This window comes from Peromyscus californicus, unplaced genomic scaffold (assembly GCF_007827085.1).
Source record: "Peromyscus californicus insignis strain IS unplaced genomic scaffold, ASM782708v3 Scaffold_4__1_contigs__length_199733344, whole genome shotgun sequence".
NCBI lineage: Eukaryota > Metazoa > Chordata > Mammalia > Rodentia > Cricetidae > Peromyscus > Peromyscus californicus.
In genome coordinates, this window is record NW_026294562.1 from 190,601,272 (window position 1) to 190,621,559 (window position 20,288).

The 20,288-nt window shown below is 37.3% G+C and overlaps 1 protein-coding gene across 4 annotated transcripts; it reads left to right on the forward strand.

Annotated features, from left to right (window-relative positions):
* Nucleotides 1-1,684: 1,684 nt before the first annotated feature.
* On the forward strand, nt 1,685-17,301 carry LOC128095030 (vomeronasal type-2 receptor 116-like). Of its 4 annotated transcripts, XM_052713692.1 has the most exons (7): nt 1,685-1,847; nt 3,388-3,418; nt 4,945-5,233; nt 5,518-6,312; nt 8,008-8,235; nt 12,758-12,881; nt 16,397-17,301. In XM_052713692.1, exons 1-7 carry the CDS (start codon nt 1,685-1,687, stop codon nt 17,299-17,301), a joined length of 2,535 nt encoding a protein of 844 aa, XP_052569652.1. The 4 variants fall into 4 exon arrangements, with proteins under 4 accessions (XP_052569652.1, XP_052569651.1, XP_052569653.1 ...); XM_052713691.1 differs by lacking the exon at nt 3,388-3,418 and having other exon boundaries at nt 1,685-1,898; nt 4,959-5,233; XM_052713693.1 differs by lacking the exon at nt 3,388-3,418 and having other exon boundaries at nt 1,685-1,898; nt 4,959-5,233; nt 12,758-12,877; nt 16,543-17,301.
* The last annotated feature ends 2,987 nt before the right edge of the window (nt 17,302-20,288 follow it).

The window sequence follows — 20,288 nt, forward strand, 5'->3', positions numbered from 1 at the left end:
AATCTGAAGCAGTATGAAGATAATATCATATCTGTCTCATGAACTGAACAAGCACATAATAGTTACAAAGCAAAAGGAAGCTGTTTGAACTGAAGAATGGAATCACTAACAAAATGAACAGCAAATGTGGGTGACAGAAAAGCAAATACTGATAAAGGACATGCTACCTATATGTGAGTTGCCAGAATAAAACCTTCCATGCTGTATATTAATTAAAAAATGTTATTCCACACAAAACAAAACTCCATACCATGCTGAACCTGAACCACTGGAAGTTTTATTTGCCCTCCCCATGAAAGCTGAATTTGCTCTGTATTCCTATGAAACAATCTTCCTGTCACATTCCTCTATATCTACATCCTAGGACCACAAAATAGCTCATCACAAAATTACAGTCCATTCACTTTTTAAATGTTTATTACTAAATGTACAATAAGATTGAGAGGAGAACAGTAGTCCTGTTTGCCTCATCTCAGATACTAAATAGGACATATTACCATCCACAACAAAGACTTGCCCTACATTTGTCTTACATTCTCTGCAGTCCATATCCACTGAGAGAGGCTCTTTGGCCCATGCTCAGCAAAACATTATCACAGTGGCAGTGTAGGTTCCAGGAGGCAAACTACGTAGATGAGTAGGAAAATTGTATGAGAAGAATTTATACATAAAACACAGCATAACTTCCCAGTTTCTATTTACTTCTAAAATACTCAATAAGACTTCTTTGCAGTCACTACTGGACTATAAAATGAGTATTGGTCTGTGAGAACTGAGGATCACAGAGAGGTATCTTGGTTTAGAAATTAAATATTTAACTTAATTTCTCATTAGTAGTAATGATTGGTTAGGAGGAGGAGTAGTGATATGTCTTATGTAGTATATGAAATGATGTAGTATATGAAATGAGGCACACAGATCTAGTGTTCATTCTGGAGCTCCTGAGTATTTAAAAATCAACATTTAATTTGTAAATGAACTGTGGTTCTATGATGAGCTGGATAATTTTGGAAGAGTTGTATTCAGGAAACTAAATGATTTGGACTGATCATTGGTTTTCAAGATAATGGAATCACAGGCTTTAGGTAGATATTGTGTACTGTTGTTGGTATAGAGTAGGCCCCACTGTACCTGATGTGTGTAATTCAATTGCTCTAAACAAAAGCTGCTTTTCCCTGATGTGGAGTTTGTGATACAATTCCCAATGTATAAACATGAATTCTGACTAAGTGTGTCCTAAACCAATAAAGCATGTCTCACTGTGGATAATCTCACAAAATCCCCTGACATCATTTCTGAAGCTGATAACATTAACACATTGATGATGCACACATGGAACCAAATTTTCTCAAAACGTCATCTCCCCTGGGGCACTAATTTCCAAAAAGATGAATGATATCATGAAACTAGCTGAATTATTCTCATATGTGTTTATCAGCCAAATTTCATGACAGGCATTGTGGATATCAGATGCTTAGCCCCAGGCAAGAGAGTTTCAAAGTATTCTCAATGGGTGTGGAAACAACTGCATAAAAAATAAAAGGAATAAATGAATGCATAAATTGCCTCTTATTTGGCCACAGAAATAAAAGCAGGTAGAAATATCAGGGTTGAGATATCCTTGATGTGCTGATCTTCATGTCATGTAGTAATCCAAAGTTCCCCGGCTTAGAACAGAAAAAAAATGTTCAAGTTGATTTTACTCTTCTTGATCCTGAACATTCCACTTCAGTTGGCAAGTTTTATTCATCCCAAGTGCTTTTGGAAAGTGAAGAATATTGAATATGAGGTTGGCAAATTGGGGATATGTGGCTTTTTATTTTACACTGTACCATGGCCACTGGAGATAAAGGATTTTTTTTTCTTTTTTTTTCTTTTTCGAGACAGGGTTTCTCTGTGTAGCTTTGCGCCTTTCTTGAGACTCACTTGGTAGCCCAGGCTGGCCTCGAACTCACAGCGATCCGCCTGGCTCTGCCTCCCGAGTGCTGGGATTAAAGGCGTGCGCCACCACCGCCCGGCGAGATAAAGGATTTTATATACATTTTAAAGGAAGAGTAAGTGTCTTTGTATTTTCTATGTAAATGCCATCATGGATGTTTCATGAGGGATTAAGAGGATTAGGATGAGAGCAATGCCTTGAATCATCTGCCCTGTTAAAACAACCTGCACATCAAAAAAACCCCAAATTCTTTTAGAGACTCAATGCTGTTTTTCTTCTTTCAAATTGTCCAGAGAGTTTTCTTTTTTCTCTCCCAGTTACCCTGCAATATACAAGGCTGGAACCTGAGTGAAGAAAGGACACTATACATTGTTCCATTACATATAGTGCTCATCTTCATAGTTTCCACAGTACAGGATCAGATGATTTCTTATTGAAAGAAATCCAAAGCTGTCTCAATGACTGTCATCCTAAATTGATACAAGTAAATGTCTGTAGAATCAGTTGATGGATATTCCATCAACGAGTAGGCCCTAATGCAATTCCAGGGCAACTAATATTTGTAGCACAGCTAGCTGGGGAGAATTTTGACATAGATTTTCAGTTACTTTCTCAGATAATCTGCATGTGGTCAAAGAATGAATTATAAAGATGCATCCAGAATGTAAGTAGGAAACCTGCCCACTTTGAACTTCATATGTGTTCCTGTTTCTCCATACTTCACTTATATATATGTATAACTACTGGACTTTAGTTTCAAAGTCCAATTCTTCACTTTTTCTTTAGAGTAAAGAAGTCTTATATGTACTGTAAATGATAGGTTTTCATTCTTCAAAAAGTGAGGCTTCACCTTTCTGTCACTAACAGTGGTGACTGCTTACCTCCCTTGTCACTTGCCTTAGAAACAGCTGTGGCATGTGACACTTGGCAACAGTTGAGAACAGGATTAGTGAAGTTACCCACTAGCTCATCTTTTCCGTTATTTAAGAAACATGTTTCTTCTCTCTTTTTATCTGTGCTGTTTATTGTCTGACACTTATATTATATTTGCCTCTTATGTTTTTCATTAAGTAATTTTATTAATCATATGTGCATATTTTACCAATTGCAGCACTATACCCATTTTGATTCTGTGACCTGCTGATAGCTGTTTTAAAGACAGCACTTTAGTTCACTAGGTGACTCTAACAGCTCAAGTAATTTATGTTTCTTTTTTTTTTTGGTTTTTCAAGACAGGGTTTCTCTGTGTAGCTTTGTGCCTTTCCTGAAACTCACTTGGTAGTCCAGGCTGGCCTTGAACTCACAGAGATCAGCCAGGCTCTGCCTCCCAAGTGCTGGGATTAAAGGTGTGTGTCACCACCGCCTGGCTTGATGTTTCTTTATGTTTAGTGTGCTGAATATATTGTTTGATTTTAACAAGTTCTAATGTCAAGTACTTGATGTGTGTTATTTTACTTTTTCAAAGACACTTTCTCCTGTGTGATAATAAAGGATATCCTAAAATGTTTTTATTAAAAATGTGTCCATAAATTCCTATTTTCATACATAAAGATACCACAGTGTAAAAATTCCTAAGTGGGAAAAATATTGTATTTAACTCTTTGGGAATTATTCAGAATGAAGTTGTATATTTGATCTTTATTGGTCGAATAGTTTGAGATGACTAGGAAGAAACATGAGTTATTATTCTTCCCATAAACATGAACACAAATTGGTATTATTCTATTGCAACTCACCTGTTATGCTTTTTTTTGCATAAAACTCCATAAATTTTTCCATGCATTTTACATTATAGAGATTTCTATTTAAGAAACATGTAACATGCTGGGCGGTGGTGGCACACTCCTTTAATCAAAGCACTTGGGAGGCAGAGCCAGGCGGATCTCTGTGAGTTTGAGGCCAGCCTGGTCTACAGAGCCAGAGCCAGAAAAGGAACCAAAACTACACGAAAAAACCCTGTCTCAAAAAGAAAAAAAAAACCACAAAAAACAAACAAACAAAAAAAGAAACATGCAACATTGGCACATCCAAATCTCAGTAGGTTGCTAGTTTTGTGTTAGTGTAACTGGAAAGATATTCAAAAGATGTTTTTTATAGAAAAATATTATATTGTTCTGATATACCCAGTGTGAATTTATGACATGCCAGTATAAACATAAATAGGTGAGCAATGCAGAAAGAAAGTACATGCCCTTAATTGCTGTACTCAGGACCCAGAGAAAATGCATCTCTGTGCATTTGAGGTCAGTTTAGTCTACAGCTAAGCATCATTCAAAACTGCAGAATCCATTTCCTACTTATGGCCTAAGTGAGCAGTAATACTGTCCATACTCACAGATGAATATAGGCATGCATCTTAAACAAATGCATTTCTGGTATTTGAGTTTATTTAAAAATAAATCCCTAAAAAGATTTTATGACTGCAGTATATAAACCAGAGAGAAAAGAATATGAAGATGGTCAGGATGAGATATGATAACTATATTGCCTGATTATAAAGAATTTTAAGTACAGGAGCCAAATGTTGCCCAGACTATTGTGCATACACCTGACATTTATGACTGCCTTACCTGACATTTATGACTGCCTTACCTAAATCAGTTACTGTCTTAAGAAAGTACCACAAACTCAATGGCTCACATATCATGTGCTTTTTCCATATTGCTCAATAATTTAAAAATGAAAGCATGATGAGATTTGTTGTTTCGTCAAATCCTGAGGCCTTGTCTTTACCTCCAGAGAAAGCACTCAAAAACCAGAGATGGACAATGCTCTCTGTCAAAGACACCAATGTCTCATCTTATTTATGGTAGATGCTCTCTCATGAACTTTTAAACCTTTTGCAAATTTCCATCTTCTTCTGTCATCCCAACATCCCAATACAGAATATTTGTTTCAAACTGTGGGTGTGGTTGGGAAAACCATCCAGTACAGGATAGTCCTTTTACTGACTACATAATCAACTTTATATCTCTGTCCCTATTAATCACTGTAACCTTTTGCAGACAAGGAAGTGAAGCCAATCCCATTGTATTGGCCTTAGCTTTTACAGTGGATGAAGTCAACAGAAACCCTGATCTTTTACCAAATATGTCATTAGCATTTCAATATTTTCCAAGTCAATGTGATACTATTTCGCAATTATACAGTGACATTCAATCTTCTGTAATCACTGATAATCCTGAGAATTATATATGTAATGGAAATAACATGTGTACAGTGGTACTTTCAGGACCAAACTGGGCAAAATCTTTAATATTTGGTAAAGCAATGGACCTCAGATATTCACAGCAGGTGAGATTTTGTGTGATGGGTTGCAAGAAATCCTGTCTCTATTGATGCCATTCCAAGATAATAAGAAGGATGTGAGGGGGAATCTGACCTTATGAAACTGACCTTACACTTATGTAAAACTATGTAGTTCAAGGGATTTTATGGGCCTTTTGTATTTCTTCTTTTGAAGTATAGATAAGGGAAGAATTAACAAGTAAGGATCTATTTAAGAATTCTTTGCAGAAAAGTGTGTTTAAGAAGTTGTTAGGAGTTCATGGTTCCTCATGCTCCTCTCTGTGTCCTAGGTCATTCAGCTTACCTTTGGACACTTCCATCCCATCCTCAGTGATCAGGAACAGTTTCCTTATTTGTATCAGATGGCCCCCAAGGACACAGCTCTAGCCCTGGCCATGATCTCTCTCATGATTCACTTCAGCTGGAACTGGGTAGGGCTGGCCATTTCAGACAATGATCAGGGTACCCAGTTTCTCTCAGATTTGAGAAGAGAGATGGAACAAAATACAATCTGCTTTGCCTTTGTGAACATGATTCCGGTCAACATGAATTTATACATGTCAAGAGCTGAAGTGTATTATAACCAAATCATGACATCATCCTCAAATGTTGTTATCATTTACGGTGATACAGACAGTACTCTAGCTGAGAGCTTTAGAATGTGGGAATCTCTAGGTATACAGAGAGTATGGATCACCACCTCACAGTGGGATGTCATTCCAAGCCAGAGCGATTTAACACTTGACTCATCTCACAGGACTCTAGCTTTTGCACACCACCATACTGAGATTTCTGGTTTTAAAAATTTTCTCCAGACCTTGAGCCCTCTCACCCCAAATGAAATCCTGCCAAGTCTGGAGTGGATGAAATTTAACTGTGAAGTTTCAGATTCTAAGTGTAAGACACTGATGAATTGCTCATCCAATGCCTCATTGGAATGGCTAAAGGTAGAGACTTTTGACATGGCATTTAATGATGTCAATTACGATATATATGATGCTGTGTATATGGTGGCCCATTTCTTCAATATGATGCTTCTTCAGCCAGTCAACAATGGAAAAGAATCCCAATCAAATTGCTTGAAGGTAATATTTTTTCTATTGGATGATATTTGGTGTGATCAAAGTAAGAGTCTTTAATAGTCTCTCTGATGCCCCATTCTAGTTGATTAAGAAATATTTTACCAAATATAAAGATTTCTCAATATTTTTCTTCCTGAAAATAATAAATCTAGTGTGTGCTATAAAACTTAAATGCAAAGACAGTAGAGTGAAACACACAATTTATCAATGAAATTCAGTGATTTTGTTACAGAGCACCTGAATATCATCATCCCTCTTCTAATACTGGAAACATATGAGGTCTTCTTTAATCCTCTCCATGATGCAAAGATAAGCTTTTGCTCATGAATTGTCAAATATGTGATAATCAGTGTAGTGGATGTTTTTCAAAGGTGTTATTAACTGATTCTGCCTCCACTTTAGGCTCTGGAAAATACACAGGAAATAATGCTGTGATGTATGTATGTATGTATGTATGTATGTATGTATGTATCCATATGTTTTTGGATGGTTATCACTGGGTATGGATACATGTTTGTGTGGTTCTGTGTATCTGTGTATATATATATATGATTTGTATATATATGTGTGTTTCTGTCTATCTGCATATCTGTCTGTAGAAGAGCACAAATTTGTCTTACATCAATGTTTTTTTTTTTTTTTTTTGTGGAAGTGTGTTTTCCTGTGTGTATTTGTCAGTGCATGTGTCTACATGTGCATATGTGTGTGATTTGTGTGTATTTTTGGATTAGATTGCACATATGTATATCTGTGTTTCAGCATATCTGTATGTATTTGTGTGTGTGGCTGTCTGTCTTTGGATTTCTGTATAAATTTGTGCTGTGGGATGTTCTGTATTGCAAATGTGTTGCTGATTAGTCAATAAATAAAACACTGATTGGCCATTGGCTAGGCAGGAAGTATAGGCGGGACAAGGAGGAGAATACAGCTGAGAAGTGGAAGGCTGAGTCACAGAGACACTGCCAGACGCCACCAGGACAAACAGCATGTGAAGATGCCGGTAAGCCACAAGCCATGTGGCAAGTTATAGATTAATGGAAATGGATTAATTTAAGCTCTAAGAACTGTTAGCAAGAAGCCTGCCACGGCCATACAGTTTATAACCAATATAAGTCTCTGTGTTTACTTGGTCGGTTTTGAGCGGCTGTGGGACTGGCAGGTAAGAGAGATTTGTCCTGACTGTGGGCCAGGCAGGAAAACTCTACCTACAAATTTGTCTTCGTCAGTGTCCCCTTGTGTGTTTGTATCTGTATATATCTATGAATTTGTGAATGTATGTGTGAACCTGTATATGTTCTTTGTTGGTTTCTGTTTCTCTGTGCCTATTTGGATGCATAAGAGTATCTTTGTATGCCTCAATGTTCACTTGTGTGTCTTGGCTTACATATGTATGTGTGAGTAAACAGTATATGGCTGTATTATGTATGTATCTCTGTATGGATATGAGTGTGTGTCTATGTGTGTGCATATTTAATATTTAGTTTGGTGTCTGCATGTATGTCTGCATTTGTGTTTGATAGTTTCCTCTGAAAGAATTAAAATTCTCGGGATATTATGATAATTATACTAATCCACTTGCTTTCATTGAGATTTCTCAACTGTAAACCTTCAATCAAATTGTATTTATAATGGAATCAGAATACTTTTTCTGACTTCAGGGAAGGGCACACACACTATAGAATGTTGACTGTCTTTCAGCTGCACTCCATTCTTAGGAAGACCCACTTCACCTATACTGTTGGGGACAAAGTGAATATGAAACAGAAAGAAAAGCTGCAGGCAGAGTATGACATTTTCCAGATTTGGAATTTACCAAATGGTCTTGGACTTAAGGTGAAGATTGGAAAGTTTAGCCCATATTTTCCACATGGTCAACAGCTCTATTTATATGAAGACATTATAGAGTGGGCCGCAGGAAGTAGAGAGGTGAGTCTGACCTTACTGTTCCGATTTCCATTACAAAGCAGTAGCACTGTCAATTGATCCATTTGTGCTTCCTTGTAACTTAGTTAAGTGAGATAGACTGTCACATTGGGAACCATTCTTTATCCTCCTTTAATATGTCTCTGCTTTTCAATTCCTGTTGTGATGTTTTATTAATTCTTTGAGGATTTCAGACATGCACACATTGAGTTTTTAGTATACAAGAACACATTTCTGTTTTTTAATATAAAATAAAAATGCTTGTTACCATGGTTTAATATTGTTTCCAGTAAATTAAGCAAAATTCTCTTGGTACTACTCTGATTGCTACATAATGATTTTCCTCTTTTCTGCTGAACCTTTGACATGGAGTAAATTAAACATATGCAAATTATTATCTTTTATTACAAAATTTGTTTTAAGCCTTTTTCCCAACATGTCCTTTACTGCCAACATCTCTAGCCATACATCAATATAACATTTTCATGATACTTTTAGATACCCTGAGAATTATAACCTTGTTTTTTCTCTTTCTTTTTCTTTGTTGTGGGTATGAATGTTGTGTCTGCATGTATGTCTATTTAACATTGGAATGTGTGGTGCATAAGGATTCCAAAACAGTAACTTGGATCCCTAGAAAGTGGAGACAACTTAGTGGCACAAAATGAGTACCAGAAAAAAAAAACTTGAGCCCTATTCATGAGCAGCAACAGTTCCTTTAAATTTCCTCGCTTTTTCTATTTTGAGCATTCCCTCAGTTTGTGTCTTCTTTATTGCCTCTATTTCAGTTTTCAAGTGTTGCACTGATTCCTTCACCTATTTGACCTCTTTTTATTGGTTTTCTTGGCTTTATTTAAGGGATTTATTGATTTTTTTCCAATTTTTCGTTTCTATTTTCATTGATTTCTTTAAGGGAATTTTTCATTTCCTCTTTAAAGCCTCTATCATCTTCTTAAAATCATTTCTGAGGTCATTTTCTTTGTTTCTTCTACTTTGGGTTCAGGTCTTGCTGACGTAGAACCATTACATTATAGTAGTGCCATATTACTCTTTATGCTGTTGAATATATTCTTATGCTGACATCTACCCATCTCTTCCTTGATTTGGTGCCAATGGTGTCTGTGTCTCAGGGACCCACATTTGGTCTAATCGGCACTTTGGTCCAATTGGAGCTCTTGGTTCAATTAGAGTTGGTAAGGTCTTAGTCTCAGCTGTGGTCTTGGGGTTGGTTTGGGCGATGGAGTGGGGCCCGTAGGTTACAGGATCCGGTGTGGAGTGGTGGTCATCAGCCCTGTCTGCAGCAGTCCTGATTGCTGGCCTGCACCTGGGGCTGCAATTGTTTGGGGTCTGGGGGACATGTTATGCCCCTGGGCCTAAAGCCTAGAGTCTAGGTGTTTGGCTAGGAGAACAAAGAATCACCTCTTGATCCAATCAGAGCTGGCAAAGTCTGTGTCTCAGGAAGCAGCTGCAGTCTCCCAGGATGGTTGGGTTTGGGCAGGGGAATGGGTCTCACAGGTCTGAAGTAGAATGGTGGTTGTCAGCCCTGCCTTCAGGAGTACTTCCTGCTGGCCTGCAACTGAGGCAGCAATAGGTAGGGGTATGGGGAAACAGGTTGTAACCCAGAGCCTAAAGCCTAGAGGCCAGGGTGATCAGCTAGGAGAAGAAAGAATCCAAATTGAGATTTTTTTAAGAAGGGAAAAAACACATCTTTTATCTGGGACTTAATTTGGGAAGACACATCATTAATCCAGATTATTTAATTTTAGAAAGCTCATGTTTATCTAGATCTACACCCTCTGTTGGAAGTCTATATAAGAACATTGAAAAAGGAAGGTCTTATTCTTTGTCTCCTTGCTCTTACCTTGTTAGCACACCTGTTCTTTCACTGGCTTTAGAACCTATTTCTTTGGGGTTCTAATATATACTGAAGACCTTCTTCCTCATGGACTAAGCAGTTTCTGGATTCTTGGGTTTTCCATTACCATGCAGCAATTGTTGGAATAGCTAAACTTTAGCCTATAAGACATTCTAACAATTGTATATATGTAAACATACATATATAGAAAGAAACAGAGACATATTCATTCTGTAAGATCTGTTACTCCTGAGAACCCTAATTAATACAAAGACAGAACAATGCTCAATGATGAACATAATTTATAGAAATTCATAAACATTTTTACAATACTATGGAAACACTTGAAGAATATCTACGTATGGAAAAGTAAGATATATTCAAATGATCAAGTAATACCAAGACAGCACTAGAACACCAGACAGAAAAACAACTGTTAGAAGAGTATTAAATATTATAACAGACCAAAATTAGCAAATAATTCTCAATAACAATTCAATGTTAGTCTTCATATTCTGTAATGAAAATACACAAACATCAAGATTGTTTTGTAAAACCAACAGTCATTTTTGCATCCAGAAACTAACCTCACTTACAAACATGCAGAAATCCCTCCAGTAAATATGTGGTGAAAGAATGTTGAAGAAATGAAGCATAATAAAGAGAACTAGAGACTAAATGCATTGATGTACATGGATGGAAAAATTCTCAACTTAACACTGAGTAATATAACTCAACGACACAGCAGAAATATCTGTCCTTGTGTCAAAGATGACTTCATTCTAGGGATACAAAAATGGCTTAATATATGCACATCACTAAAGTAAATGTGGCATATAAATAAACTCAAGGATAGAAATACATGATCATTTAAATATGGGCAGAAAAGGTTAACAAAGTTCAGCATCCATTCAGAGTTAAAATTTAAAACAAACAAAAACCTGAAACAGTAAACTGAACACATATTGACTTAATAAGGTTTCTTCCTTTATTAATAAATAGTTACATTGTGCAGATTGGTCACATTAAAAAGATTTTCTAAGACAATCCTATTGTGAACATTGTACTATATGAGGAGATACTCAAAGCATTTCCATTAAAATCATCAGTGAGGCCAGATGTATATGATGGTTCATATCTTTAATCCAAACTCTTGGAAGGAACAGACATGCAAATTTATGTCTGTTTGTGTGTCCAGTCTTACCTGCATGGCAAGTCCAAGCATGCTAGGTTTGCATACAGAGACCCTGCCTAAAAATAATGGTCAGAAATGGAAGAAGTATATACATATTCTCCACTCTTCTTCAAAATAGTCCTTAATATCTTAGCAAGTCCAAAAAGAAATTGTAAACATGATAAACAGAAAAGAAGGGAAGAAATGTGCCTGCTGACAGCATATATTTTAATCCAGTATTCAGGAGGAAGGAGACTCAGACCTCCGTGGTAACCAAATCAGCCTAGTTTATATCAGGAGTTGTGGTCTATCAACAGTATATTTTGAGACCTTCTTTCAAGAAAACTTCAAAAGAAAAGGAAGATTTCTAGTTAATCATATTATAGAGAACATGAAAGAGCCAGTGCATAAGAGACATTGCAGTTTCAACACAGAACTAAAGAAAGGATGCAAAGTGAATGAACAACAATCATCAAATTTCTGAAGCAGCATACAGATCCTGCTAAGCAGATTTTTGATGAAACCAAGATTTTGTATTTTCACTTAAAAAAACCTTTAATTAAGATTAAGCAAGCTAATTTTTATTCAGGTTCCCCCAATATACAGCTTTTGTAAAGAATTTTCACCTCAGGAAACCCTGCACCTTCCACTTCAATTCTTGCGAATGCAGTAAGTACTTTATCACTACAAATGTACCAGGCTCTGCCATTTACCTGTGTTTTCTTATACTCCATTTTTCATGCTTTGGAGTGATATTTTATCAGAGTTCATGTATGGTATCTGAGATATGAGAAGTTATTTCCCCTGTTTCAGATGTCCACTAGTTCTAGCTTGCTATGCTATTATTGTAATTAAACACTGACTATAAAAAAGGTGAAAGGAATGGTTGATTAGGTTCATGGTTTACAGTTAAGGGAAGACAAGGAAGGATTCTGGAGTCTGCAACTAAAGCATAAACCCTTAGGGGAAAAACCACTACTTACTGGCTTGCTCTGCTTGATTTCTCATACAGCCCTGCCTATGGATAACAATGCCCACAGTTGGCTGAGTACTCCTAAATCAAGTACCAATTAGTAAATGTATTAAAGGTAGGACGACAGGCTAGTTCACTGAAGAAGACTTTTTTAGTTGAGGTTCCGACTAGCATTTTAATGTACTTTGGGGTAAGTTGACAAAAATTAACTAGAAAAACCAATTTGCAAGCACCATAGTGTTTGCCCACAACAAACAATCTATTCTTTCTAAATTTCTAAAAATGTGAAGCTACTCAACTTTACATTATTGTTTCCACAGATTCATATATATACTGCATTATATAATATACTAAGTGAAATGTGGTCACTTATTTGATGCATATAAAATAAGCTTATTGTATATATAAAATGTGGTCAGTAATTTTGTGTATATAAAATAGTCATTTCACCATGCTCATATAATACAGATATGGAAGAAGTAGGTAAAACTACTGATAATAGCATTTGTTTAATTTTTCTCAGATGCCGCCCTCTGTGTGCAGTGCTGATTGTGGTCCTGGATTCAGAAAATTCTGGCAAGAGGGAATGACAGTCTGCTGTTTTGATTGCAACTCCTGCCCAGAAAATGAAATAACTAATGAGACAAGTGAGTGTTTGCTGCTAGATAAATTCTTCTCAATGATCATCCTCTCTAACCCACACAGAAATGATACCTATGTTCGTTTTTATAGAAATGTGATCAATGACAGCATATCTCCAATTAACACCTTTTGCCATGGCATACAGCTTTTACTCATTGAAAATTCATGTCATGAGTCTTTTTCTCAAAGAAACCGTTTTGATAATCGAACTGACGTATGAGAGAATTCTACACAAGGTGTTTCCTAGTGTGATTATCTACTCTAAAATTGCATGTAGATTTTATTCCAGTCATTAATCTTTAGTAGTATTTATTTATTCAAATTGCATGTATGTATGTATCCCTACATAAGTATTTATGCATCATGTATGTGCAGGAATCAGTGGAGAACAGAACAGGGCATCAGAGCCACTGAACTTTATTATGTGGGTGCTAGGAACCAAATGAAAGTACTCTGTAAGATTAATGGAGACAGGAATAATTACTTACAAAATTACCATAAATTGTTCGCATGAGATAGAAAACTTCAAGTAATATTCAACAATTATCAAAGGATTGATGTGATTTGAAGTCTAGGAAAGTATGAATAAGAGTTGGCACCTAATGTAGAAAATCAGAAGAGTCCCGTATTCAATACTTTTTTTGTATATCACTCATTTAATAATGTCACAAATATGAGACAAATTATTTTGTATGAAAGCACCTAGCCACAAATATCTGAATGGTGTTGTCACCCACACAGCCCTTATTAGTCAAATGATTATTTGTTTAGAGTTGCTTCCATGCAAATGGCAAACAGATTGTTTTTCTCTTCTATTGCCTGTCAACCTATGCAATGACATGAAAGTCCCCAAATGAAACGTATGGCCAGTAATATGCCACAGCAGTTAAATCCCTTTCTATTATAGCTGATGATGAGTTCATCCCTATGTAGTAAGAAGAGCTAGCACTCACACATGTAACATTCACTGAAGTAATTAAAACCTAGTGAAATTGTTTTAAATGTAAAAACATAAGATTAATGGGTATTTACAAGGATAAATACAACAAAACTTAAGCAAAAATATTTTATAATTACTTTTTGTGTATGAAGGTGTGATGAGTGGTTATGTGTGCACAATTGCAGGTGCATGTGCAAGGAAGGCATCCAGTGTCTCTGTAGAGTTACAGCCAGCTGTGAGACATCTGACATGGGTGCTGGGGATTAACTCAGGGCTTCAAGAACAGTACATTGTTTTTACAACTGAGCAAACTTTCAGTTCCTTAAACAAGTTAACTAATTACATGTGTCCTTAAAGTCATTGTCCTAGATAAAAAAGACTTAAAACCTAGAAGCACAACATGATTCTCTTCAAATAGACACTGATTCAGAGCAATTGTAATCACATTTCCATATCTTGCCAGGTTAGAGATTACAGTTTATGAATGGGATCCATTATTCAAAACAAACAGTCGGTGCTATCACTCTTGCTTGAATGTTCTTGTGTTCGGTTGTTCATGGTGCTATGTCAATATCCTCTTCATACTGGAGAACACTCACAGAGTCTGGGTCTCACATACATAGAAATTAGGGGAGGAGGAAGGTGCTTTCTCGTCTGAAGGGTGATGGAATCAAAATGCAGGGCTTTTTAATTTTAAAAATATACAGAGGTTTCTACATTGAGTGTTAGGGTTACTGCAGCTTTTGACCAAACCTCAGGAGTACAGGGTCCTTACTGCCAGATGAGAACACAACTAAGGGAATATTCATTTAATGTGTTTCATTAATTTTGCATTTTCAAACATCAAAATTATATAACTTTCTTCTACCATTTCCTCCTCTTCCTTACATCATATAAACTGAATCACTCTGATATTCATGAGTTCTTTTGCTACTCTATGTGTAGACACACATACACACACACACACACACACACACACACACACAAAACTTAATGATTCTGAAGGGAATTTAGCCAGACCACGTATGGCCAAAATGTGTCTTTCAAGCCCTGCCTTTCTCTTACATTCCCTTTGCCTTTCTAAGAACCACTAGATTACTGTGGTAGTTTGAATGTGATTTGTCCCCCCAAGGTCATGATGAGTGGTTTTATTAGTAGGTGTTGCCTTGTTGAGGAAATGTGGTCTTTTTGGAGGAAGCGTGTCACTCTGGAGGCAGAATTTGAAGTCTCAGATACACTCCAGCCACACTCAGTGAGTCAGTTTATTACTAGGGCCTATGGTTCAAAGATGTATAATTTTAATGTACTCTCTACAGCACCAGGTCTGCATGCATGCCACTATGCCCAAACATAATAATAAATTAAACCTCTGAACTATAAGACGCCCAATTAAATGTTTTTCTTTACAAGAGTTGCCAAGGTCATGCTTTCTCCTCACAGCAATAGAAACACTACCTAAAACATTTTACAGTTTTTTTGTGTGTTTTTGAGACAGGGTTTTATGTGTAGCTCTGGCTATACTAGAAGTAGCTCTGTAGACCACACTGCCATTGAACTCACAGAATTCTGCTTGCCTCTGCTTCTCTTGTGCTAGAAATAGAGACATGAAATGCTATCTACAGGCTGACAATTACATACTTAAAGCTAGCCACTAAGGTCTGTTCCCTTAGTTGGCCACTTCCTCCTCCTAAGGCTCTCTATCAAGGTCTTTATATCAAAGTATTGAAGTCAGGCTAGCCTGACTGTGGCTGTCCTAACTGATGTGACTATCAAATTAAACACTTCATCCTCAGGTGGGCTGACCCTTTTACCTTTATAAACTGCCATTTTCCGTCAGGGCATGTCTGTCTCCTCTCTATCCAGAGGCAGTTCTTTGCATTCCAGCCAAATACCTGTTCCCCATCTCCATGGTCCTTTTCCTTCTCCCTCATCCTCTCTCTCCTGTCTTTGTCTCTTATTCCCTCACCATTCACCTCCAAGGCAAATAAATCTCCTTTGTGTTGAGAACTTGATTCTGGGGTACAGTTTGCTGACTCTAAGAATCCCTACTGATTCTGTTTAGTGTTGCTTCTATGTCAATGCATTTGACTTGACAAATTCATACTAGAAAATACATCAGAGGTCTTGTCCCAGGAGAAGACACAGTCTCCATCTGTCACATGGACAGCATTCATAGAACAGAAAGAAATCAGCAAGCAGTGCATTTGTGGGATCTAGGACTTTAAAATATACATTGTGCAAAACAATGGTTAAAGATTTCGGCTTCTGTCACTTAAAAACTTTAAGTCACTTTCATATCGTATCCAGAATTGTTCTGAAATATCTGTGCTTTCCTTAAGATGATGAATGGAATCATTAACACACAGTTAAATACACAACATAATGATTGTTTGGTTTCCTTACACATAGATATAATGAGTGAATATAGTGAAATTGAAGCATTGGTATGCAGCAATACCTTTCACCTACATCCGCAGGAAGAATGTGGACATTGGACTGCTTCTGCAGCACACTTAATTGAAATACCTTGTCTCTAAAAATGCTGAAGCTACACTAATCATACTTTCCTTTCTCCATCAGATGTGGATCAGTGTATGAAGTGTCCAGAGGAGCAGTATGCGAATGCTGAGAAAAACCGGTGCATTCCCAAATCTGTAGTCTTTCTGACCTATGAAGACCCCTTGGGGATGGCTCTGATCTTAATGTCCATGTGCTTCACTGCATTCACAACTGTGGTTCTTGGGGTATTTGTGAAGCATCATGACACTCCCATTGTCAAGGCCAATAACCGCAGTCTCAGCTACACCTTGATCATCTCACTCCTCTTTTGTTTCCTGTGTCCCTTGCTCTTTATTGGCCAACCTAATGCAGCTAAATGTATCCTGCAGCAAATCACATTTGGAGTTGTATTCACTGTGGCTATTTCCACTGTGTTGGCCAAAACAGTTACTGTTGTTCTTGCTTTCAAAGTCACAGCCCCAGGAAGAAGGATAAGGTTCTACTTGACTTTAGGGGCTCCCAACTCTATCATTGGCATCTGTACCCTCATCCAAATTATTCTCTGTGCAATCTGGCTGGGAATTTCTCCTCCATCTATTGACATTGATGTACACTCTGAGCATGGCCAAATCATCATTGTGTGTGACAAGGGTTCAGTTACTGCTTTCTACTGTGTCTTGGGATACCATGGCTCCCTTGCCTTTGGGAGCTTCATTGTGGCTTTCTTGGCCAGGAATCTCCCTGACACATTCAATAAAGCCAAGTTGCTGACCTTCAGCATGCTGTTGTTCTGCAGTGTCTGGGTCACCTTTCTGCCTGTCTACCACAGCACCAAGGGCAAGGTCATGGTGGCTGTGGAGGTCTTCTCCATCTTGGCTTCAAGTGTTGGCCTGCTGGGATGCATTTTTGTTCCCAAGTGCTACATAATTTTGTTAAGACCAGAGAGAAATTCTCTTCAAAAGTTAAAGGAAAAAATATCTTTCTGAACTTAGAGATCCTAAATAGAAATTGACAACTTTAGTGTTGGTACAGAACCACCTATTAAGATACAGTGCAAGAGGTATGCATTATTTTGTGACTCTCACTCTTTCTTCTAATGACTATGCTGAGAATCATCATATATGCTGCTTTTCTGTACATTGTCTCCTGTAAACTTCCAATCAAATGCTTATTTTATAAAACCTGGCTATTGGATATTATTCCAGTGTAGAAGTTCTATTCTTTCTTTAATGTAAATGAAGATTTGAAATAAACTGTGTTCTTCTTTAGATGTCTGACTGAATGTGTGGCTTTGACAGCCCTTGAATGGTGAAACTAAACACAGTGTGGTATTTTCACACTCAACTCCCCCCTACTTACCCTCTCTACAATATCCATTATGCCTCCATTTCCCTACCCAAAAGAGCAGGACACAAAGATACAAACACCACACCAGGCAAAACAATCCACAGTAAGATGAGGTAGAAGAGCATTTCTTTAAGTGTTTCTCACCAATTCAAGTTTCCTCTTTAGTTAACTCCGGGTTTAGATCTCTACCACATTTTAAAATTGAATTATTTGTGTTTAGATACCTACTGTCTTGAGTTTTTATATATTTTGGATATTAGGACATTATCAGATGTGGAGATGATAAAACCCTTCTTTTTCCATTCCTTAATCTGCCGTTTTTTCTCAATGATAGTGTCCTTTGCCTTGGAGTACCTATTCAGTTTCATGAGGCCCTATTCATTAATGGTTGGTCTTAGTGTGTGTACTAATGGTGTTCTTTTCAGAAATTCTTCTCCCATTCCAATCACCTCAAGTCTCTTGCCCACTTTCTTTTCTACCAGGTTCAGTGTATCTGGTATTATGTTAAGCCACTTGATAAATTTGGCTTTGAGTTTTGTGCAGGTTGATATTTATGGAACTGTTGCAGGATGTCTTCTGTATGCGGAAATTTATTGAAGATGTCTTATTTTTTCAACTGTGTATTTTTGTTTTCTTTATCAAAATTAGGTTCCATAGGTGAGTGAATATATATCTAGGACTTCAATTTGATTCCAATGTTCAACCTATCTCTTTTAATTCCAATACTATGCTGTTTTTGTTATTAGACCTGTCTGTACAATTTGAAATCAGGAATGGTGAAACTTTAATTTTTCATGATTATTTCAGCTATTCTGTGTAACATGAATTGCTAAATGGTCTTATTAATAAAAAACCAGGAGCCAGATATTGGGGTGAAAGCTGAAAGACCAGAGGGATAAAACAAGCCAGCCACAAGTTCTTACTGGTAGAAAATCCTAGTCCAAGGGAGAGCTACTTCCTGTATATTCACACCTATATACTTTCCTGTGCCTTGCCATCTTAGTTCCTCTCTCAGTCCAGCTACATCACTTCCTCTTTCCATCCAGCTCCATCACTTCCTGTCTGTCTGTACAGACATCCCGACCTCTATGGCTAACTAGTTCTGGGATTAAGCCGGGGGTAGGGAGTGGTGGCACATGACTTTAATCCCAGCATTCAGAAGACAGAGGCAGGTGGATCTCTGTGAGTTCAAGGGCAGCCTGGGCTACAGAGTGAGTTCCAGAAAAGGCACAAAGCTACACAGAGAAACCCGGTCTCAAAAAAAAAAAAAAAAAAAAAAAAAAAAAAAGAAAAAAAAAAGAAAAAGAAACAACCCCCCCCAAACAACAACAACAAAACAAAAGAAAACAACAACAACAAAACACTAGTTCTGGGATAAAGGCATGTACCACCATGCCTGACTCTGTTCCCAGTGTGGCCTTTAACTCACAGAGATTTGAATGAAACTCTGCCTCACAAGTGCTCGGATTAAAGGTGTGTGCTATCATTGCTTGGCCTCTATGTTTAATATAGTGGCTGACTTTTTTCCTCTAATTTCCAAGCAAGCTTTATTTGTTAGGGCACAAATAAAATATCATCATAATTCTGTTTTGTTGTTTTTCCCTATGAAGCTGAATATTGTCCTCTGAAGATGTATGAAAAATTGAGTAGGAATGATAGTGTATTCAGTTGTTGAAGCTTGATTCTATTGTTCCAGAGTAAAATCCTAAACTTTTGATTTCTAGAATTATTTCACTTTGGGTCATTTTTTTATTATTGATTTCATATATATTTTTAGGTCTTGAACTGTTATATTTATTCACTTCCCCTGTTTATTTGTGTTTTCCCAGATTTCTTTTTTAATCATTATTATTTTCATGCTAATATATTCTGACCATAGCTTCCCCTTCCTCCACTCCATTCTGTCTCACTCCACACACACACATCTGCTCTCTACTAGATCCACTGCTTCTCCTTTTCCCTTCATTAAAGGGCAGGCCTCCCAGGGAGGTCGAGCAAACACAGCATAACAAGTGACAACAAAACTGGGCAAAATCCATTATGTCAAGGCTGGATGAGGCAGCCCAATAGGAGGAAAGATGTCTCATGAGCAGACAAGAGAGTCAAAGACACAATTCTTCCACTGTTAGGAGTCCCAAACATACCCCAAACAACTTCTGTATGTATGCAGAGGACCTAGCATAGAACCATACAGGCGCCATGATTTCTGCTTCAGTTGTTGTGAGCCCCCATAATCCCTCCTTATTTGCTTCTGAGGACCGTGTTCTCCTGATTTCCTTGACACCTCTGACTCCTCTAACCCTTCCTCCTCCTCTTCTCCAGGGTTACCTGTGTTCCACTTAATGTTTGGCTGTGGGTCTCATCTCTGAATATGCTTCCAACAGTTGACAGAGGATGCCTCCCTGGTGTTGACTGGGCTAGACACTGATCTACAAGCATTGCAGAATATTTAGGAATCAATTCAATTGTCTTTTTTGTTTGTTTGTTTGTTTTTATTTTGGTCAGTTGTGTTTGGTTCTGCCCAAGGTCTCTGAGTCATTAAGCTTCTGCTTCCTACCTATTTTTCCCCTGGATTTGTTTAAAGGATTTAGTAACTTCATCTTTAGAACCTTAATTATATTTATAA

Excerpts from the sequence above, each read along its gene's own strand:
- LOC128095030 (XM_052713690.1), top strand. The coding sequence starts at position 1,685 with ATGTTCAAGTTGATTTTACTCTTCTTGATCCTGAACATTCCACTTCAG. Across the intron at positions 1,897-4,953 it reads TTTCGAGACAGGGTTTCTCT|TGAAGCCAATCCCATTGTAT; the intron begins GTGTAGCTTTGC and ends CAGACAAGGAAG. Across the intron at positions 8,236-12,757 it reads GGGCCGCAGGAAGTAGAGAG|ATGCCGCCCTCTGTGTGCAG; the intron begins GTGAGTCTGACC and ends AATTTTTCTCAG.